General features: G+C 54.8%; 1 protein-coding gene across 2 annotated transcripts in view; it reads left to right on the top strand.

Moving 5' to 3' along the window:
* Positions 1–5,454: 5,454 nt before the first annotated feature.
* Positions 5,455–22,599, top strand: part of PIK3R3 (phosphoinositide-3-kinase regulatory subunit 3) — a 78,026-nt gene continuing 60,881 nt past the window's right edge. Inside the window, exons 1-5 of one of the 2 annotated variants that reach the window (XM_071564745.1) lie at positions 5,455–5,559; positions 6,398–6,827; positions 10,838–10,933; positions 11,175–11,252; positions 19,838–19,969. In XM_071564745.1, the coding sequence (XP_071420846.1) occupies positions 6,512–6,827; positions 10,838–10,933; positions 11,175–11,252; positions 19,838–19,969 (622 nt within the window). In that variant the 5' untranslated portion in view covers positions 5,455–5,559; positions 6,398–6,511. Of the gene's footprint in view, positions 5,560–6,137; positions 6,828–10,837; positions 10,934–11,174; positions 11,253–19,837; positions 19,970–22,599 lie in introns of both variants that reach the window. The other variant, XM_071564744.1, reaches the window with a different exon arrangement.

Below are 22,599 nucleotides of genomic sequence, written 5' to 3'. Positions count from 1 at the left end.
TCTGTGTGCTTGGTGGAGAGCCCACGCCCAGCAACCCCGAACCCCACAGCACATTCCCTGCCTGGCCATAATGATACATTTCAGTAGGATGAAGTCAGCCCCGATGGGCCCCAGCCAAATCCCGGTGGGATTTCAGGGAAGTCTCTATCCCTCTCAGGCACCCTGAGTATTAAAGCAACCTATGTTGCAGCTTGGGGCTTTAGCTCTCTTCCCCCTCCCTGTCTGCAGCTTCAGCCCTCCCCTGAAGCAGCTGTCATGAAGCTGTTCAGGGTGAGGGATCCCACTCCCAAAGAGGCACTGCTGCTCCTAAATTCAAATGAAGACTATCACATTGCCCCTCTCCCAAAAGTTGCCCCATTCCCTTTGCATGCAAATTCCCCAACCCAAAAATAATTTTTGGCAACTATGAAGATACTTGTTCTCCTTCTCAATTGTTCCCAGCCACAAGGAAAACCAAACGACAAGCTATGGGCTGCTCCCCTCACCTCCCCAGTGCCTGGTGCTGCAGCCCAGGGTTTGGCCACTCCCCAGTGTCACCTCACTGGGGAGTCAGGGCTTGATTTTCTGGATCTCCAGGAAGGCCTGACCTGGCCACACAAGGACAAGCCCAGTGACATTCTCACATCCGTCATGACCAGCTGTCCCACACCATCTCCCTGCTGTCCCCATCCCTTCACATAGCCCAGCTGGATGCTGAGCATCCCCTTCCCTGGAGCATGGGATGCCTCTCACCAAGGCATGGGTAGCAAGGCTGTTCCAAGCAACCTGGCCCCAGGAGGATGAGAGCAGAGAAATGGCCATAAGTGGTCACCCCTGAGGTCCTCTGTCCCCAGCCTGGCAACTAGCCCATGCCTGGGGGAGTGCAGGAGCCAGGCATGTGTCAGGATCTGGCCATGGTGTCTGCACCAAGCCCCCCTTCCTGCTCTCTTCCTCAAGAAAAAGCTGCAAGCTCTGCTCCAGCCTCATTCTTCTTCCAGCTCGTGTTTGTATTTTGAGCTCTAAAGTGCTGAATTTCAACACTGCTGATGAACCTTTTGCATCCTCTGGTTAATCTCCAGGCACACAATGGGCCCGGCCTCCCTTCACTGGCACACTCGTACCCAGGGCTCCAACAAGGCTACTGGGTGTGCTCCAAGGAGGCATTTTGAAGCAGCCATCCATCCCTCTCCACAGCAAATGAGACATCAAGGTTAACAAAGCATCTGCTTGGGAATAGGTGGGGGGAAACCTAAACTGGCATCCCTCACCCAGCAGGACATAAGGCGCCCTACCAGCCCTCAACAAGCCCCACTACTCAGCCCCTTCATGGATTAGCAAATGCTAGTGATCCAGAGCAAGCTGACAGTGAGGAACCCCGGTGGGTGCTGTTAGGCTCACTGGGCTTAATGCAACACACTGGGGCTCAATTGGGCACAGGGAACATCCCCCTCATGCCTCTGTTCCCCTCTTGGTAAAGCAGTGGGTAAGAAGCCCCAAACACCACCAGCCATGGAGACCAGCCAGGTCTCCAGGATTTTGAGGTAGCCCCAGCCAGCTAAGTCCCTTGCAAAGGGCTTTCACGTGCCTGTTTTGGGCTGGCAGCATCTATCCAGCTGTCTGTCCAGCATCCAGTCATCTGGAGCGTCTGAATGCAAGGACACATTGCAACGTGCCACAGATGGACCTGACTTTGGATTTGCAGATGGAAGTTACTGAATGTTGCAAATTTGTGCTGAATTCATCACTTCCCAACTCCTGATGCAGAGAAATTAATATCTACAGCAGCCAAAAGTTTTTGATGTCATGAAAATGAAGTATTTCAGCTCTCAGCTCCAAAAATTCAAAGAATTTTGGCCACAGAACTGAGGAAATCACCGATTGCTCCACCTTAGGAGGGACTGGGCAGCAGGACCACACCAATTTCCCTGCAGCTGCAGCTCCCGTTTCAGGGGAATCCTTCCCATTTCCGTGGCTATGTTCAAAACCACAACTTGAGCCCAAAACACAGGAGCTGTCCCATCTGATACCATGAGCTCTGCCATGCAGGCCCCGGGGTGTAAATACAGGGGTGATAAAGGGGGACTGAAAATGTGTCCGAGCACTGCATCCCCCTGGAGTGCATCCCTCAGTGCAAGGATCTGGCCCTATGCCTTACGTATTTGATGTGTCATTACGTTGTTTCCAGCTGTGTGTTAAAAACGCAATTAAAGAGGGGCTCCATGGCATCTCCCTTCCTTTGTATCAGGCTGAGCTTCTTCCCGTGCATGTATCACCCGCAGTGACTCCTCCCGTGCCTGCCCTGGCTACCTGCACACACCCCTCCAAATAACGTTTCCTTGTTTCTCACATATGTGTTCAGGACGGCAAATCCGTCCCGAATTAATTAACGAGGGCCGTGCCGGGGCGGCAGCTGCCGTAAAGCCAGGCCGGGCAGCTTCAGGGATGGAGAGGGCTGCGCTGCAGGGTCACATCAGGACAGCTCCATGTCTGAGCGCCGACGCTCTGGGGGCTCCTGCAGGCGAGAGCCGGGCTGCGAAGCCTTCGCCGCTGTCTCGCCAGCGAGGATGGAGCTTTCTCCCACCAGGGAGACCCTTTCTCCTGCAGGGCCGGGGTGTGGGACCTAGCCCAGCTCGGGGCTCGGTGCCGGGATGTGGGAGTGCCTGCTGCCCAGGGAGGTGGCAGTGAGGGGCCACGGGTCCCCAGTGCCATGCTGGGATACCCGGGCAGCATCCGCTCCGACAGCTCCTAGCACCTGTGAAGCTTCAGTCTTGCAGAGAGGCGCAGGAAAGAGCCCCGGCAGCGCCCCCAGCCTTTCCTTATGTTTCTTGGGTTTTCTCCAGCACCTCCCTGCCCACATCTGCGGTAGCCCCAGCCCAATAGGCAGCTCGGTGGTGGTGGCAGAGCACGGCTGTAGAGCTGAGCGGCTCCCAGCTGTCCGTGGGTGCCACGCTGGGAGGTAGTTTGAAGAAGCACTTGGCTCTTCCTAAACGGGAAACCCACAGAGGCCAGACCTCACCCCTGGGTACCCTGAGAGAAAAGCAAGAGGGAGTTTTGCTGCTCCTAAGGAGAAGAGAAAGCAAGGCATGGACCCCTCTGAAGAGGGGAAAGAGAGGTGAAATTAAAAAAGCCAATTCTGCACTATCAATGGAAACCTAAACCTTTTCTCTCTGTTTTCCCCAGCTGGGAAGGGCTCAGCCCAGTTCTGTAGCCTCATTTTCTCCACCCAGGCACGTTAACAACTCTATTTATGCTCTATTTATTCACAGTGGCTAACTGCTCTGGGCATGAGCATGGCCAGCACGTCCAGGATGGCACTAGGCAGCTCCCAAAGCAAAGAGGGGAGCAACGAGACCCATGTCACTTTGGGAAGGCCAGGACAGGCAGTCATGGCAGATGCTGAGCATCCCCTGGAGATGCTCCCACAAAGGGTTGTCCCTCCAGCCAGGAGAGGAGAGAGGCTACAGCAGGGCACTGAGACCCCAGTGAGAAGACACCTCACTCTCCTCCCCATAGCCCCATCCTGGGCTAGACAGAGATTGAGCAAAGGGGTGCTTGAAGGGGACCATGGAGTGCAAGGAGCATAGAGGGCTCCTCCTTCACACTCCACAGAACAGTCAAGGCGAGGCAAGGTAAACCTCTTATCACCATGAGTGCTGCTCATTAAGCCAATGAGGATGGATCTGTAGTTAATCAAAGCCTGACAGACAGCTCCTCTGTCTCAATAAATAGTAGTGAAGGTCTGAAGCACCTTTTGCATCTCCACAGGGTGCTCCCTGAGGGCTCTCTGCCTACCTCGGGGTATACATCCAGCTCTGGAATGGAGTGGAGTGAGAGTTTGAATTAACTGTGTGGGGTGATACAGGCTGAAGGGCAGTCCAAGGTGCAAAGTTTTGGGAATGATCCTGCTGCAGTACAGCTGGAATGGGATGTAAGGGGTGCTCTGAGGGTCCCTGGGAGTCAGAGAGGACCAGGGTGATGCAAAGCCCTGGTGGCAGGGTGGTGGGCAGTGGAACTAGGCTCCAGCAGGAGATGCTGCATTTGTGTTTGGAGACCTTGAGGTACAACAGAAGGGAAATATATCTACTGCTGGAAAGGAGAGATCCCACTCAGCATTGTGGAAAGGGGCAATGATGGATATCATGCCAGGTTGTTTCCCTGCTTCACAGCCACCAGAATGGTGTTAATTTCTGGCCTGTTATATAGGACTGATACTAGGATAGCATGGGTGGTAACATTGAATCGTGATGTACTCACCAGCCTTCCCAGCTCTAATCTCTCCCAGGAGGAAAACACCTCCTTGCCTTTCTCCAGGCAGCCCCTAGAGCACTGGCACCACGCTCAGCCTGGTTAACTTGACAACCCCAGTGGGACACTCTGGGGAGACCAAGCAGAGCTTTAGACAGTTGGCAAAATCTCTTCATCCCCGATGGGGCACAGGGAATGTGACTGGGGAAGCACAACTCAGGGGAGGACAGTGTGTGGGCTGTTCACAAACAACTCTGACTCTGTCCTGGCAACTGCAACAGCAGCACGATGCCAGCAGAAATGGGACAAGGGAGAGAAAAATCCCTTTTAATCCCCAAAGACCAGCAGCTGGGCTGGATCCAGCTGGGCAGTGGGGTAGTGGAGACTGCATGCTGCCCAAGGAAATGCAGCTGGGGAGAATTCCCCACGATGCTGCTGCTCTGCACCATCAGGCCGTGTGCTGCAGGGAAAGGAGGGGGGAGTTTGATGAAATTATGGGTGAGAAGGGTCATACATCTGTGTTGCTTTGCTGGCCTCTCTGTCTGAGTTTCCTCAGTTTTCCCAGCACTTGTCATTCCTTCTTGGACTTCATGCCACCCCTGCACTGCTCCCTGCAGTGGCCTGGATTCAGCCAGTGTGCATTTCCCAGAGCCCGTGCTTTAGGTACCATCTATTTTTAGGATGTCCAACCTGCAGCAAAGACAAGGAGCCACGACCATTTCAGATAAGTCAGAATCAGGGAAGCAAGAATTGTTAAAAAAACCAAATAAAACAAACCTTAGTGCCTCTGGGAACATCACACCAACCTCTCTGTGCCTCATGAACACTCAAATATTGGGACATCTTGTCCAAGCTCAGAAGGAGAGTGAGGAACTGGAGCATCCCGGGGCTGGGATTCTCCATGGCGTCTCCTGCCTGTCCTGTGAGTGTTTTCTAGCCTGGCTAAGGGAAGGGATCCTGTGTGGGTGCACAGGGAGAGCTGGCTGGCGTGAGGGGGCTGTCCATGGGGTGCTGGTCCTCCCCTGTCCTTTAGCATCCCTTAGGATGGATGGAGACCCACAGATGGGAGATCTTCATCCTACAGAGGATGCAATTTGGGAGCAGAGATGCTGCATCTAGGGATGAAGTCATCCACCTACTCCTACAATTTTCCCTCCTCCTCCTCGGTAGCCGGGCGCACCCCCCCGCCGCGCTGCGGCGGGGGGGTGCGCCCGGCTACCGAGGAGGAGGAGGAGGAGGAGGGACGCTGACATCACCGCCGGAGCGCGGCTCGGCGGGGCCGGGAGCCGGCTCCGCTCCCGCTCGCCGCTCCCGCCGGTGGAGCCACCGCGCCCGGTAAGGCTGGAGGGGCGGCGGGAGGGCTCTGGGAGGCAGGTGGGTGGATGGATGGACAGACAGACAGCTGCTGTTCATCGTGCCTCCATCCCTCTTGCACGGGGTCCTGCGGGAAGCTGGGGGACAGTGGGTCGGCAGCAGCACAGTCTTTCCCCCTAGGGATGATGTCACTCTTAGAGGAATATATAAAAATGCATCGAAAAATTTTTTTTACAAAAAAAGAAAGGAAAAAAAACCCAAACCCACATGAAAATCCTACATCTTCATCTGCCAGCTCCGTGCAGCATTGCCAGGCTGGAGCTGCCTGAGGGGAGCTGCGTGCAGCAGGAGGTTTCTCAGCACATATGTCTATTTTAAAAACCCATGGCGTGATCTCTTGCCCTACTTTCCAGACTCTTGCCGGTACTTTCCTTGCGTGCAGTGGCCGAGTCCTGCTGGTGGGAGCTCCCTGAGAAGCAGGAGCTGAGCAAGCTGCTGGGCTCTCCCTGGTGCTGGGAGGCTGGGATGGGGGAACAGAGCACCAGGTTGAGGTCAAGACAGTGGTTTGGTCGCTAACACACTGCCTTTCTCTCTGGCAGAGAGAGGGAGGTCCCCAGCATCCTGCAGATGAGGCCAGGCTGAGAAGAGGACTCACGTTTGTTCCCACTACCCCAGTTAGCCTCATTCGCTCCCCTCCATTTGGCCTGGTAAAGAAATAGCTCCTTTCCCACACCTGAGCCAGCCCTGATGAGTCCCAGGCATTGGTGTGGCTCCACAGCAATTTTGGGGTTGGAAGGCCAGGAGCTGCTCTTCATCTCGGACATTTTCCAACACTGAGATTTTCATTCTGCGTGTGCAGGGAAAGGAGCACTCCCCACCCCACCTCAGTGCCCGAGCCCAGCCATCCTTGCCTGTGTTGGCACCCCAATGCCCAGCTGGATCGGGGCAGTGTGACCCACGCCACACTGTTGCTATGGCCTCCTCAGACGGGCTGCAGTATCGGGCTCTCTATGAGTACCAGAAGGACCGGGAGGAGGACCTGGCACTGTGCCCTGGGGACGTGCTGACGGTCAGCAGGGCCGCGCTGCTCAGCAGCCCCAACTACAAGGACGGGGACGAGCGCAACCCCCAGGGTTGGCTGCACGGCATCAACGAGCGCACCAAGGAGCGCGGAGACTTCCCCGGCACCTACGTGGAGTACCTGGGGCCCACACGCATCACCACCACCACCATCAAGGCCAGGCCACGGCCCTTGCCCGTGCCACCCGCTGGGACCCCCACATCCTGGGGTAAGTGCTAGGGGAGCAGGAAGGTGGGAGCCCACGGGTGGGTGTCCCCTGCAAGGTGGCGAGGGTGGCGTGGAGCCGGAGTGGATGCTTGCAATTTAGGTGGCTTGGTGGGAATCTTGCTCTCCTGCTCCATCCTCAGGATGGGGATCCAGACACAGTAGGAGAGCTGTCCCAGGAATTTTCTGCCCTGGTGCATCAAGGCAGCCTCAGGAGAGGCAGGGAGTGCCCAGTGTCGCTACCCCCCGGGGCAAACATGCTGCAGGGATTGCTCCTCACCAGCATCCCAGGTTGGCTGCTGTGCTGGCATGGGGTGTCCAAGGGGATCCAAGTCTGTGAAAGCACAGGAGAAGATGCAGACCCCCCAGAGAGGAGCAGAAAGACCCACGGTGGTCCTTGGAGACCTTTTTTCCAAGTGCTCTTCTCCCCACCACTGCGGCACCTGACTCAGGCTGCTCTCAGTGCCTGGGCAAGCTCTGGCCCTCAGCCAGCTCTCAGCTTCATTGTCACTTTGTGCAAGCTGGGACAGGGAACAATCTTGGCAGGCAGTGGAATTGGCCCTTGGGGGGCTTCTCTATCCCTGGGGGCTACAGCACAGCACTGGGAGTAATATTTGGCAGGACCCTTCCTGACACAGGGGCCTCTGGCCATTTCTCTGCCAAGCTCATGCAGCTAGCTCTGCCCTCACCACTCACCATGGCTAAGGGCCTTGGGGCCAGGAGGGATTTCACAGCAGTTATATAATATACACAACCTGAAAAAAATAAAAGTAAGAAACCCTTCTTCCAGCCAGGCATGTCCTGTCAACCTCAGGCAAAGTCATGGTGCTCTCCTGCTCCAGGATGTGATGAAGGAAAAACGGCTGTCTCTGTGGGTCTGGGAGAGAGGCATCACCTTCAGCTGTGGCTGCCTAAAACTTTCCTAGTTGCAGGTCTAGCACCCTGGGGACCCTCCTTACCTAGGCTGGGACCATGGCACAGGTGTGGTAATCAAAGTACCTGCTTCCCCTCTGGGCTGACTGAGCATTGGAGGTACCTCGGTCCCAGGGTTAGAGGGGCGTCCACTAATCTCCATTCCAAATATGGTTCAGGACCCTCTTCCCACCATTATTTAAGAGGTAGAGACCATCTGGCTCCTGGGCTGAGCATGGCACTGTCCATGTTCATGTGTGGGGTTTTCACGCAGTTCCTGATGGGCAGCCCTCCACACCATTTGAAAGGATACTGGGCCCCCCCTCTGCTTCCCCTCACTGAAATGCAGGCGCTCCTCCCTGACCAGTGCTCTGAGTGCGCCAAGGCAGCCGCAGTCCCAGCAGCACTGGTGAGGCTCTGTGAGCAGCTACGTGCTGGCTTTGGAGGAGGGTGGAGGTCACTTCTTGGGGTGCTTACCCTACCAGATGAGGGGCTTGAGCCTCTTTCCCAGACAAGCTCAGTGATATGAGAGGAGCCTTCTGCCCTGGCTGTTCAGCAGGCAGACCCCTGACAAACTCGATGCTGTAGTGTGGACAGCTCGGGTCAGACAGGACCAGACCCTGGGGGTCTCCAGTCTCATTCACCAGGAAAAAGAATGAAGCCACCCTCTTGCTTCGGCCCTTGCTGCCCATCATCATTACCTCACGTCTGTTTCACACAGGGCTGGCATGTGCTCCTCTCCAAGGGTCTTGGAGATGTGCCCAGGGGCCCCTGCCCGTAAATTCTGGGGATGTAGTGATGCCCTGCAAGTCAAGGCAGCTCATCTGCCTGGAGAGCCTGGCCCATGTGGAAGGTCTCAGTGCAGAGGCTTCAGCCATGCCTGTGCTTGGGCAAGAGGATAATAAAATTTTTAAAAATATAAAATTCATATTTTTTAATAGGAAAAAGACCTAATAGCAGGTTTTGAGGGTGGGTTGGGGAGGATGCTATATCTGCAGGACATGCTCTGGAAGACAGGTGTCCAGCCCCATTGTCCAGGGGGATGTTGGGTGCTGCCTCCTCAGTACTGTGCCATGAGGTGCCCCTCCATCAGGTACCTTTTCTGAGGCAATGCCAGGATGTGCAGGCACCTCAACAGGGGACAACATTCATGTCCCACAACCATGTCTTTCTGCAGCACGGGAGCACTGTGTGCCATTTTACGTCAGTTTAAACCCAAACCTCCTGGCTGGCAAGAATTCCCTTAGAGTAAAAATCTCCAACATCCTCTTGGAAGAGAAAGTGCTTTTGTTTTAGTATTATTTTTTAATTATTCACATAATGTTTCCATTCCCAGATGGAGGTTTGAGGGATATTTTTTTTGGTTAGCCCTAGTTTATTTTTCTGTGACAGCAGCATACCATCCTGAGTACCCTCTGTGCCCACTTGTCCCCAGTGCCACATGGGGCCCTGAACTGGCTGAAACCCTGAATGACAGAGAGAGACTGCACATACCAGGCATGCCTTCCAGTCAGGGCTGACTCTGTAGGGAGAAAGGGTCTTTTTTTAAAAAATTAAATAACATCCTGAAGATGACTGCAGCAGATCCCAAGGGATTTCCCAGGAGCTCAGTGGGTGTTTTGCCCCTGACTAGTTGTCCTGTGTGACAGCACTGCCGAGAAGCATCACCTTCACTTCATCTGGGGCTGGAGCTGAGTAGGGTATCAAGATGCTGGGTCCAGCTTGGAACAGCTTGGGCCCATTCCTGCTGTTCCCAGCAAGGAGTAACAGATAGTTACATTTTACAGTCACCACCTTATCCCTAAGCCATTGGTTTGGAGGAAAAGCCCAGTTTTCCTTAATGACAAAACCACTCATGTGGTAGGGACATTTTTATATGAGCTCCCAACAATGTTCTTTGCTTTAAACTCTGAAATCTTCCCTATTCCCACCCAAGGAACTCACACATCCTCTTTGGGTGATAGGGGAGACCCCCTTACTGGGCTTGGGGGATTGCAGCCATGCCTGGGTGCTGGATCAGCCACCCATGAGCAGGAGGTTACATTTCTCCCTGTTCTCTGGGGAGCACCAGGGCATCACTGTGGTTAGGATCAGAACCTGGATCCACCTGTTGCATCCAGGTTGTGTTTTTACAAAAGATTGAAGGCAGTGTGGCCCTGCTCGAAGTCCCTTTTTTCTCCACCCCAGCCTTTCCACATGCTGTCTGTACTGCAGCAGTCACACAGGGCTCTGATGTGCTGCACACTGTGGCAGCCCCTGCCCCTGCCAGCCCCCTGCCTACTGGGGTCTACTAAAGACCACTAAAGAGAAAGAGTAGGGAGAAAGCCCAGAACTGCACTGCTAGAGTCTCCCTCTGGTATAACCCACAGAGGGGGGGTTTATCATCTGGGGTGTTAAAAAGGGATGAATGGATACAACATGCCCTGTGGTAAGGACAGCTGCTCTCCTGACTGCTGAGGGGTTTGCTCTTCTCTGTCATGGTCTAGGGTTAGGTGGACCTGGTATAAAACCCAGAAGTCAGCAGTACATGGGGATTTGGGCTGTGGGAAGCCTGACCCATGTTAGGCTGAAGGGTTCTCTTCGAGGGCTGAGGGAGATCTCTGCCAGCCAAGGCGGGACCGAGTCCTCCCTGGGTCTGTGCTCAATCTTGTAGTAGACACCAGAGAAGCCAAGTATGTGAGAGCTACAGAGAGCCATGTCAGTGGTGGGTACGGGTCTGGCTCCCCAGCTTCTGCCTGGTGTCACTATGGGCTGTGAGTGATGAGAGGGGCAGTTCCAGTGCCATGGGAGGAGAGATAGGGAAGGGGTTTTGGCCTGAAGAGTGTCCATGCCCAGGATGGGATGCTCCCCACAGGCAGGGCATGTGCCCAAGCAGGCCTTTGCATCTCAGCAAGCAGCTGAGCCCCCAACAGTGACTCTTACTGCAAAAAGAAGATAAAATAAGGGAGTAGTGCTCTAAAACTGGACATGCGTGAGCCAAAGTATTTGTTCTGGCTCTGCCGAAGCAGCAGCTTGATCCTGTCCTGGGGCAGCTGAGGAAAAAGTCTGGAATTCCTGCAGGTAGGAGTTTCCAAACCTCTTTTCCCCTTCTTTCCATCACAGGGCTCCCTGGGCAGGCAGAGCTCGCTGAGCATCCCACTCTTCCTGAGCAGGCACTGCAGACTGTGGCCGGGCTCATAGAGGCGCTGGAAAAACAAGGTATGAAGGGAGACCTGCAGTGCCCATCCATCCACAGGGCACACACAGGTGCACATACACAGCTATCATTTTTGTTGTGCTCACAGAGGCCCTGACAGCATTGCCAGAGCCAAGACTCTCCCCACTCACCACAGTACCCATGCAGCATGGGCGCTTGGTGTTCTCAGTCCTTGCCTGCTTCCATTACACTGGAGAGGAAGATGAGCTTAGCACTAACCCCTCTCTCCTGCCTGTCCCCCAGGTCTCGACAATGAGGTGCTCTACAGATCCGGCCCCAGTGCACTGGGGGATGCTGAGCTGAAGCAGGCCCTTCTGGCTGGTAAGTTCCAGAGCCACATCTTTCCCTGTATTCCCAGGAGGGAAGGGGGCTGTGGAGGTGATGCTGCCCTGGCCCAGCAGGGAGGGGTTACGTCTCCAACACCATTAGGGCCTTAATCCCATCTCTGTGAGGCTCCGCCTGCACATGGACCCCTCTCTGTTCTCCCAATACCCTGAGTGATGCAGCCAAGAGGGTTCAGGTGCAGGGCTGAGGAACTTCACTAGAAGCTCTGGGGGTTCTTTTAGGGAGAAAAACACTTTTTTTTTTTCCAGACATCTAAGGTTTGTATCTCAGAAGTAGGGCAGGCAGAAAGCCCCTGTGGGTGCAATAGGGAAAGAGGAAAGGAATAGCTTATTATTTAGGAGAATGGGACGCAATTTGCAGGACCGTGGGGCATGAGCCGGGTGGGGAGGAGGGAAAAACATCTTCCCGACCCCTGCTTCTAAATCCGCGGCTGATACAGGATGGCAAGGAGCAGCGAGGAGATAAAGGGGAGGGGGACACGCGGTGGATCCAGTATGCCGCTCAAATCTGGGTATTTGGGGGGGAGGGGGGGGGGGGGCTGTGTCAACCATCCCCATTGTCCGGCAACGGTGCCCAGAGGGCGGCACTGTGACACAAGGCACGGGCGGCCCCGCACAGCCCCGGGCTGGCCCCGCATCCCACCGCATCCCGGGCGCTGCCGGCCAGGGGGCGGCGGGAGCCGGGCCGTGTTGCTGGGGAGAAAGGCTGTGATGAAATCGCTATATTAAGCAGCATGACCTCATCGCTTCCCGCGCACCGGGAGCCGAGTCCCGTCGTGCGGGGAAGGAGTGGTGCAAGAGAGGAGATGCTAGAGCTCCCGGGGCTGCTCCATCCCCACTGCCCGAGAAGAGCTGCGCTCCCCCGGAGGTGATGGGGGTACAGGGCACACCGCCACCCCACTCTGTCAGATGTGGGCTAAGGAAGCTCAGAGCAGGGAGTGCTTTTCTTGACAGCCTTGTCCCCTGGCCCAGATTTCCTGGCTGAGCTCTGGAGGAGGTGAAGGTATTCAGGAGCAATCCCCTCAGCTAGTCTGGGCACTGGTGCCTAGGCTGGGCAGGGGCAGCATGTGAAGGGTGTTTTGCTTTCTGAGCACACAGGAGTGTCCTCCATTCTTCCCATACAGCCGCTACAGCATCCCAGGCAGGCCCAGGACTACCCACAGGGAGCCACTGCACCATAGTAGTGACTGCCAAAATCCTGCCCAGCCTTAGGAGTCTCCCACAGCCCAGAGGCAAACCCCAGGGGCAAGAGCCTGGGTTGGAACTCTGAGCTGCTGCTGCATCTGTCCAGGTCTGTCCATCTCCCACTGCAGGGCCCAGCACCAGGCACAGAAATGCCATCGTTGTTTTCAAACCATTTGAAAGCCCTTAAAAATCATGAACAGCTCAGGGAGACTTGATACTCCCAAGACCCCAGCTCCTCTGGGACTTAAATCTTTTATTTGGCACTTAAAGGGGCTGCCCTGTGTGCTCAGCAACACTGAGCTGGGCAAAGCCAGAGCTCCCCGGAGCTAGCTGTATGTGTTAGGACACGTCTAACACTTACTAGCTCTCAGCTGAAGGAGCTGATGCTCAGCCCTGCCAAAGGCATGCTCTGCAAACAGGATGGGTATGATGTTCCTGCCAGGGTCAAACATCCCAGCAGAGGCCAGGCTTGGCAGCCTGTTCTCCCTGCAGCCTCCTGCAGAGGAGAGGCCCAGTAGTCTTCCCCCAGGACCCTGCTGGAGCTCAGACTGGGCTGGAGAGGGCAGGAGAGCATCTCTGCTTTTTCTGCCATACAAGCCCTTTCATTGCCTTTGGTGGAGTAAAACATCCCTGCCAAAATATTAGTTTCTTGGCCCTGCACATAAGAAGCCAGAGGCGAGTGTCACATTTCTCTTCCTCCTGCACTCCTGATGGTTTGTTTCTCTAGTGTCCCATCTCCGCCAGCAGCTTGCCTGCAAAAGTCAAGCTGCATCTTGGAGAATTGGGAGAAATTGAAGCCGGGGTTGGTGGTGGCTGGAACCAAACCACATCTCAGCTGGGGAGAAAACAGGCTTCCCACTGGGGGTTTTAGCTTCTCTGCAAATACCCAAATCACGCTGGTGTTTGGCAGTGGTGGCAGGAAAACTGCTAGAGAGTGCAAGGAAAATGGAGTACGGGCTGGAAAAGTTCAGGTGTTGGTTTTCTAACGCCCAGATCTTAATGTGTCAGAGAAGATAGAGTGTTTTCTAAACTGAAAGGGCATCTGAACTTCCAGTGGGAAGGAGGAGGATGGTTGTCTGGGGGCAAGATATCATGCAGGTCAGAGCAGCCCTGGCTGTCCCAGGGAGCCCATGGGCATTGTGTCCCTGGGCCCGGCAGCACAGGCACTCATCTGAGTTGTGTTGATCAAACTCTCTTCCTGTCATGGGCCCTTTTGGAGCCTTTACCCTTTGGGGACCTCCAGCCTCTGGAGCCAAAAATCACCCAGGCTTTCAGACTAAGATTTTCCATCCTCATGAGGCTGCAGCAGTGTTGTTGAGGGTGGACTTGGATGCAGCATTGCTCCACATGGCTCTGCAGTCTGACCTGAGCCTGTCCCCATCTGGCACTGGTGACATACAGCAGGTCAGTGGCATCTGACTGCTGGCTAGAGCCTTGGTCCCAAAATTGATAGTTCCATGTTGGATGATACAAGAAAAATTATTTATAGGTGAAAAAAAAAGTATTCAAAGACATAACTCATTGATGAAGGGAGGTCAGTGAACTGAGTGCCTTTGCTGCCCCCCAGCTCAGGTAACAGCAGGGCTGGTGAGTGAAGCACGGACTCAAAGGGTGGTTGGGCTCACAGTCAGCTTATCCTGGTTTCAGAGGAGAATGAATTGTTTTAGGACACTTGGCGCTTGATTTGGACTCTTATGCCCCTTAAGAGAGGCAAGAGGGGCCATGGAACACCACTGAACATGGGAGTCAGAGTAACATGGTGGCATCAAAAAGGGACTTAAAGAAAAGCTACAGTTCCAGAGGGGACTGAGGAGAACTCACCAAAGGGCGGTAGGTGATCAGTCAGCCAGGAGCCCCACTGCAGTGGTTGGGAAAGAGTATGGGCAGAAAAAGAGGAATAAGGCAGAGCTTTAAACAGCAGCATCATGGTACAGCAATCACCCTGGCACCTGGCACCCAGCACTCCCTGCAGTGCCCAGCTGTGGGGCTGCTTCTGTGCTTGTTATACCTGGGGCCACATCCTGACCCAGAGGGTTTTAAGCCACCAGAACTCCTGCTGTCCCCTGTGTGCCCCTTATGGGCTGTTTGAAGCACAAGGGATGGGGCAAATCATCTGCTAATTCCTCAGTGCCTAGGGACATGAAGTGTACAGCAGCTGATGTCTTCTCCCCCCATATTTGCTCAGAGTTCTGTCTGCATTCCTCTCCCTCTGGGATGTGCCAGGCAGCCTTCTTACAGCTGCTGCTGAACCTGGAACTTGGGACCTTCTCTGGCCAGTGGCAGCAGACATGTGGATGGGCTGGTGGGTGCTGGAGACCTTCAGAGCTGAGGGGCCCAAGCTGGGGGAGTTTTGGCTTGGGGATGGCTGCAAAGTCCTGTGTGTAATGGCCAGGCAGTGTTTTCCCACTACTGAGTAGGGATGGTCCGCATCCTCATCCCTTCTCCCTGGTGGGGGACAGTGCACAGATATCCTGTAGGGCCCCCCACCCCATAGGTCCCTGGGTACCCTATATGGTTCAGATGGGGCTGAACCCATCCGGGATGGTGGCAAAGCACTGAAGCCTCCCCACACTTTGAATAAACTCTACCCTGATTTGGGCTCTGGCCTGCAGATGTAAATACCAAGACCCTTCCCCGGATACAAGGACAGCACTGAGAGAAGCTTCTGCTGTTGTCAAGGCCAGGCAGGAGCTGCCTGCAAGTCGGGGTGCCAGGGAGAATCTGGCGGCAGCGCGAGGCGGATTGGAGCTGGTGTCTCCAGGCGTGCCGTGGCTGCGCTGCCATCCTGCGCGCTTTGATCTGGGGCCCCGGCGCAGAGCAGTCTGCCTGGAGACACGCTCACGTGCCCGGGAATTAGGTCAGGTCTCGGTGGGGATTAGCAAGCAATGGTGGGTCCCGGGGTTTCACTGGGGCTGTCAGGAGCTGCTGCTAGGCAGAGAGGGTTGGGACGTGAAGAGCAGCTTGGGGGGCCTCACACTGCTCCCTACAACATCCCAGGGTGGGAGCGCATCCCCGTCCTCATCCCTGGGATGCCAGAGAGAGTTCGAGGTCCCCACGGGCTGTTTTCCCCTGGCCAAGCTATTAACTCCACCACGATGAGTTTCCTCCCGAACATGAGGCGTCCCGGTGCCTGCCGCACTGCTTTTTATTTATACCTGCAGTGGAAATAAACCCCGTGTCATCAGAGCCTGGCGAGAGGCATGAGCTCATCTCTTATATTTGGTGGTGATGAAAGAAGGGTAAATAAACGACAGCAGCAGAGACGTCCCTGCCAGACCCATCAGGGAAAATTTGGTGTCAGTTTTTGTCATGCCCTCCCATAGCTGCTGGGGAAACTGAGGAAAGAAACTGCCCTTGGGAAGCTGAGGTGGGAGAAGGAAGCCTCACTGGGCACCTTCAAAAAGGATTCCAGTACCCCTGCCCTGGCCGAGTGCAAGCCAGGGGTATGCTGAGATGAAACCAATCTGTGAGGGAGTTTGGGGCTGCCAGGAGCTCCTGTGCATGGGATGCACTGGAAGCTGCCAAGTCCCCAGCACAAGATAGCAGCAAGCTGGCTGGGAGATATTACAATGGTGCTGAATCAAAACTGGGAAATATTCCCTGATTCAGTGCTCAGTAGCCTAGTAAACCCCCACTGCAGGATACCCAGGAGACTCAAATGCCTGGTCAGGTCCAGGGGATGTACAGGTCCTTGGGCAGGCAGTATCCACGTGGAAGAGAAGTCATAGCCCCCAGGGCCAGACAGCAAGGACATCCTTCCAGCACCCACTGACAATCAAAATCAAAAGGTGTGGAAGGGGCAGGGAAAATTCCAAGTCAGTATATCAGTCAGCCCCAGGTACAGGTGGTTTCAGTGCCCCTCTGTGACAGGTATCATGCACCAAGAGCATCACACTGCAGCAGCACTTGGTGGCCGTGGTCCAGCTTAGCCTGTTGGACTCCCTGCTGCAGCCAGCTGGGAGAGGGGCTATGGGTGCTGGCCAGGGATGTTGATGTAGCCATCACCTGTGGCCACATGCAAGGGGCAGCTGGTTACCAGGACCTGCTCAAACCTCTCCTCCAAAACAGCCCCCACCTCCTCCATGACACTTCTTGGCTAAACATCCTCCGCATTTACTGAAACTCCAGGCTTACTCACACCTCCCCAGCTGGCTGCAGCTGCGGGAGAGGTCCTGGAGTTTCCTGCCCAGCCTGACTCAGCCCAAAACCCCGGCACCCTTCCGCCTCTGCTGGGATGTGGGCTCTGGCATCCCAGTGGGAGGAGGCTGGGAGCACCCATTGTCTTTCCCTCTGGGCCAGTGGTCGTCCTGTGCACCCTCTTTCCTCAGTCCCAAATTTATGGCTGCTTTACACCCCTCCATGGGCAAGGCATGCTCTCCACTGGTCCCTGGATGCTTACTCTGACAAGCGGTCAGCAAGTAGGTTGTGTGCTGGAGGGGATTGGTATGGGGTTAAGTTTGGGGGTTTGGGGTGTGTTCCTTCTATTTATGGCAGGCAGATGGAATCCCTCCGTCATTCCTCCGTCATTCCCCTGGGGAAAGGAAGGGAACATCTGGAGAGCAGCGGGAGAGCATTGACTCATCCTGCAGCTTCATTAACTTCTTATAGCTGGTTATCATCTCCCTCTGATAAGAAGAGAGCAGCATCCGTGGGGTCAGGTCTGTAGTAACTGTTAGGCTCCAAGGTTAACCCTTCGCCAGCTGCCAGCTGAGCCTCCCTGAGTTGCCGGGGCACAGCTGGTGCCAGGGAGCAGCTCGGAGCATCTCCTAGTTGTGTTCTCCACCTAAAGGGGAGACCAGCTCAACGGCTCCTGGGGAAGGAGGGGAGCTGGGGCAGGAGGATGCCAAAGCATCTTCAGGAGGATGGGGGCAACAGGCTTAAGGGCTATTTCTAGTCGATGTGCCACAGAGAATGGTGCCACCAGCAATCAGTCCCTGTCAGCGGGGTGTGAATCCCCCTGGTCTCTCCATCACACCTCTCTCTGGGTGTAAAGATGTTTTTGACTCTCGCTTTGAAACCGGCTGAGCCTTCCCTTTGAACAACCCCCCAGGCCAACGCCTAACAAGGCAAACAAGTTAATTAGGCCACAGTGGAGCCCAGGGCTGGTCGCCTGGGGCCAGCACCCGGCAGCAGCCCCTTCCCTGCATAGGAACAGCTTGTGGCTGCTCTTCTCAATTCTCTCCATCATCCTTAAGGTGAGTGACAGGTCCCTGCAAAAATCTCTGTGGTGGGTGAGAAGGGTTTTGGAGTTTGCATTCCACTGATGGGAGAAGCTCTCTGCAATGCAACGAGACTCACCAGCAGCATCCTTGGGTTTTAGCCATGCACTGCAAGGATTCAGCCACAAACAGGTGTTGGAGCATCTTGTGGCATCTCTGACCCCCCTCTCCTCCACCTGCCCAGCTCGAGACAACCTGCCAGCTCACTTATCCAGGGCAAGTGCTAGCAAAAATGGGGAATTGACTCACCCCCCACAAACCCTGGCAGAAATGACTCTTTTAGCCAGCCAAAAAGGTCCAGAAGTGTGGCTGGGAGATGGCAGCATTAACATAGACCACAGTGGGGCCAGGGTGCAGCTGGCACAGCTCTGTTCACCTCGAAGATGCTGAGGGCAGTGGTCCATGGGATGATACTGTGACTTCGTGGGGTGCCAGAAAGGCAGCACCCATCTTTGCCCTAGGTCATGTCTGGCCACGCTGGATGGCTACCCACCCCAGTGTGGTTGCATCTCTCCCAGCTGTTCCCACACTGCCCTGGGGCACAGTTCCCAGCTGGCTGTGTGCTTGCTCCTGAGAATGAGGTAGCGTCTCCCATGGCTGGGTTAAAGGCTTCACTTCAGGCATTGGTCAATCTGTTTTCTCTTTGGTCTGGAAGCCAAATGGAAGGCACTGGCCATAAGGGACTCACTAAGGCTTCTTGACCCTGAGTAGGCAGGCAGGCTCCCACACTGCCTTGGCCCACACTGGGGACACTCCAACAAGGGGAGATCAAGGTCAAGGTGCCCAAGCTGTTCCCAGCTGCTCCCCATCCCAGCTCTGCTGCTGATGTGTCTCTAAAACCTTGTCCCAGGAAATACCATTTCTCCTCTCCTTTGGGTTTATTGCCCCAGAAGGAAGTGGCTGGAATAGCTCGTTACATTTTCTCCTGGAAAATGCTGGGTTGGGAGATGGAGCATCTCCCAAAATGGTACCAGTTTCAGTATTGCTGCATTTAGGGGTAAAGACCCAGTGGTGGAAGGGGAAAGGGGCTCAGAGCATGGAAAGCCCCCTGTCTTCTCAGTTACACCAGGCCATTTGGGGTCTAACATAGCATCTTTAAGAAAGTGTCAAATTTGCTTTTTTGTTAAAAAAATTAACTATTTCAAACCATCCCAAATATCTTGTGCTTTTTTATTATTCCAGACCACCTCAGACATCCTCCAGTTTCTCCTACAAGGAGAATTTCAAAACATTGCATTTGGTTCCAGTTCAAATCAAAGCCAGATTTTGAAACCACTAGATCTTTGCAAAAGGCACTCTCATCCTCTGGACAGCCACCACTCAGCCCAGCTAGGCTGAGAGCCCTCCAAAACAAATGCATGAGGCAATACTAAAGGATGCTGAAAGGGCTCTTCCCCCTGGACCCTGGTGAAGCAATGTCCCTGTGCTGGCCCAGCCACAGGGCTCAGTCAGCCACATCCCACCCTTTGACTGCTGTCAGACAGTGGGACATTTCTGCTCGTAGTGCTGCCCCTGTCCTGAGCCCAGGCTATGTGACCCACCCTGTGTGCTCTCCCCCATTCCCGTGGCATCCTTCACCACCTCCCCAGGGCAGCTGCCTTTCAGGGCTGGGAGAAGTGATGCCAACTGGGGCACATTCACAGTGTCTCAGGATCACTGGGGGTGGCATGGGCCTTTAGCAACATGAATTGCCTGGGGACCATAACCCCATTCCATGAAGGCATTTTCCAAGCAGTCTCTCCTGGGCCAGGGTCAGCATATGGTACCTGGCCCTGATGACCACAGGATGCTTAGGGCAGCTGCTCAGTCCTTCCCATGGGTGCTGTCTTGCAGTGGGACCCCAGTGGAATGGTGGAATCCCCTGCCCCATGCACTGGATGTACAGTTCACACAAAGCAGACCTGCAGCCTCGTGCTCTCCATGGGCACGTGAAACTCGGGGTCAGTGGAAATTGGGACAGTAATATTTGCTGGGGAGGGTGGGGGTGGTGGTGGCAGTGAAATCCTGGGCTGCCACTCTGGGGAGCGAGATGGGGGCAAGGGCGAAGAAATCAGCCCCTGTGTCTGGAGGAAGGCCCACAGGGATGGAAGAGCTCCAAGCTCTGTACCAGAGGGGCAGAACCACAGGCTTATGATTCCTGCTGATTCTCTCCTTGCAGATGCCTCGGCCGTGGACCTGGACCTGTATGAGGCCCAGACACTGGCAGATGCCCTGAAGTGGTACCTCCAGGAGCTTCCATCACCCCTCATCCCTCCAGCTCTCTACAGCGACTTGGTCCACATGGCTCAAGGTAAGCACACCTGGACTCCCCCACACACCTGGGGCCTTTGGAGGGCTGCAGAAGCTTTTGGTAGACCCTAGAAAGGCTCTTCAGCATCTCCAGGGTGGCTCTGATGCCATCCCTTGACCGATGCTGCACTAAGGGCAGATTCTGAGAAGCACCACTGGGGACATCACCTTGCCAGAGCAGCGCCACAGCATGTTGAAGATGATCCAGGAAAGCAAGGGGAGACCCAGTGGGCTGCTTTTGCCCCACCACAGCATGGTCTTCCCCTGCTGTGGTGCCCAGAGGAGGAGGTGCTGTCTGCCAGGATGGGTGGCTGCCAAGGCTGGGTGATGCTGGCCCCAGAAGAAAGCGTTATTATAATATTTTGGCTCTGCTGCCTGGGATTTTTTTCCTGTAATCTCATTAACTCTTGGCTTTATATGGGCACAGGAAATTCTCTGCTTTTTCAGCTTAGTGCCATTAGGAAGTGCCTTTAGATCCCTCCAAGCTTTTCCACCCCTGTGCAAATGTATGAGACCATCAAGGTTTTGGTTTTATTTGTTGTTTTTTTTCAAATGAACAGAGAAGAGCTCATACCCAGGCCAGCAGAGCCCATGCTCCATTTCAACAGTGAGCCTGGACCAAAACCCATTTCAAGTGAGTCCTCACAGAGCCACTCAGACCCTCCCAGCCTGAGACCCTGTGGGCATCACCAGGCACACATGAAGCCCTTGCCCACTGTGTTAGTCAGCACCTGAACCCCTTGCTGCCTGTGAAACCAGGATTTCCTCTTTCACAGCCGCTCTCACCTCGCTGTCAGTTGCTGCAGTATCCTCTATCCCTGAGCATCACCTCCCCATCCTAAGCCAGATTAGTGCTTGGGCAGATCATTTTCTTGGCTGCCTTAAGAGGCACTAAAAGATCACTCACGGCCAGAGCAGTGTGGCCTTTTCCTAAAGGCCATAGGCTCTTTGTGGCCTCCAGCACGGCAGGAGGGACACATGGACAAGGCAAGGGATAACTCACAGCCCATCCTCCTTGCCCTGTGCCAAGACAGAGCCAGAAGAAATACCCCTGGGGCTGGTGGCACAGAGAAGCTGCCTTCCCCTCACCCGTCAGAGCAGAAATCAAAGGCTGCTTCCCTTCCAAGGATAAAAACGCAATTAGAAAGCAATTAGCTGGGTTGCCTCGTTAAGCAACTTCAAAGGAAAGTGCCTTTCCCTGCAGCCTGTGCTGCACTGGGCTCTGCTCCTGGCACAACAGGGGCAGGAGGAGGAGGAGGAGGGGGCAGGAGGAGGAGAAACCGATGGAAGTGGGATTTCTCTGGGGCTTAAAAGAAAAAATGAAAATCTAAGTCTTTGAGGAGACGGTGCTGGATTTTGGCAGCCTGCCCTGTAAGGCTCCTTTTGCCCCACTTGAGTCTGAGGGCTGGAAAAGCAGCAAGATGACCACCTGCAAAAGGAGGGGGAAAACATCCCCAAATTCCCCCTTTGGCTGTGGGCTTTCTCCTGCAGGATCCTCTGGGTGCAAAAAGGTGCAAACAAAAGCAGAGATTGGGATAGGGGGGCCTGGAGCAAAGCCAAACATCCCTCAGGAGCATCTTACTGGATGCAAGGAGTCACAAACACCCCATTGTCATCCCAGCTGGGATTGGAGGAGATCCTAGACCCCCTGCCCACCCAGCTCTGGTGGGCCCTGGCCCCAAGAATGGATGCTGAGAGCTGACTGGGCACTGGCCAAGCCTCAGTCCTGGAGCAAAGAGCTGTAGGGAGCTGAGTCAGCCTCTGGCTGAGCCAGGCTTTGAAGCTGAGAACAACCCAACCCTGGGGACCTCCCTGTCCCCCGCAGATAAAAGGGTTGGGACAAGGAAGGGATGGATGATGGCTGGACAGTGACTGTTTCCTGTGCCTGGGGCAGGACTGCAGTCTCAAAGCACTGATCTCACAGCTCACAAGACCGGGAAGCCCCAGCCAAGGCTGACAGAGGGCAGTGAGCACATGGAATAGGACACTGGTGGGAATGCCATAGGCTATGGGCTGCTCAAGGCACCAGTGATGGGGATTCTGGCACCACTTCCATGATGTATAACACCATTAGGTGCCTGATTTTATTCATGTGGGCAATTTGAGTTAGGCTGGAAGTAGCTGTGCCCCAGTCAACCCTTCCTGTGCTGCATTTTATGGGGTGTGAGACCATGATGCAGAGGCTGCAGGGGCCTCTCTACAGCCATGCCTACAGCCTAGGTATACATTTGTTTTTTCCTCCTAAAAAGTCTTTTCCCACCCAAGCTTGCTTTTTCTGCAAGGGAGGGCTGAGCCCTTAAATTCAGCAGATTTTCCACCTGATGCCTATTTCTCCACCTCTGCTTTGTTCTGCCTTTGCTGTGCACTAGGGCAAAGCTCTCACTGTTCTCTGTTGGAGCAGCAGTGAGGGGTGTTTAGGTGCAGCCCATGCCAGGTGAGCAGCTCCCGTCCTGGCTGTACTGAGAAGGGGGATGTGCTAAGGCACCTGACAACCTGATCTGGGGTGGTGTGAGTCGGTAAATGGCGTTGGTGGTCCCCAGTAAGAGAAGGCCAAGACCCTGAAGACACCTCTGGGATATCCATGTGTCCCACAGTCTGGCTGGGAAGAGACAGACTACATCAATTTTGTGA

Source organism: Pithys albifrons, chromosome 10, assembly GCF_047495875.1.
Source record: "Pithys albifrons albifrons isolate INPA30051 chromosome 10, PitAlb_v1, whole genome shotgun sequence".
NCBI lineage: Eukaryota > Metazoa > Chordata > Aves > Passeriformes > Thamnophilidae > Pithys > Pithys albifrons.
This window is presented reverse-complemented; position numbering and strand designations above follow the sequence as displayed.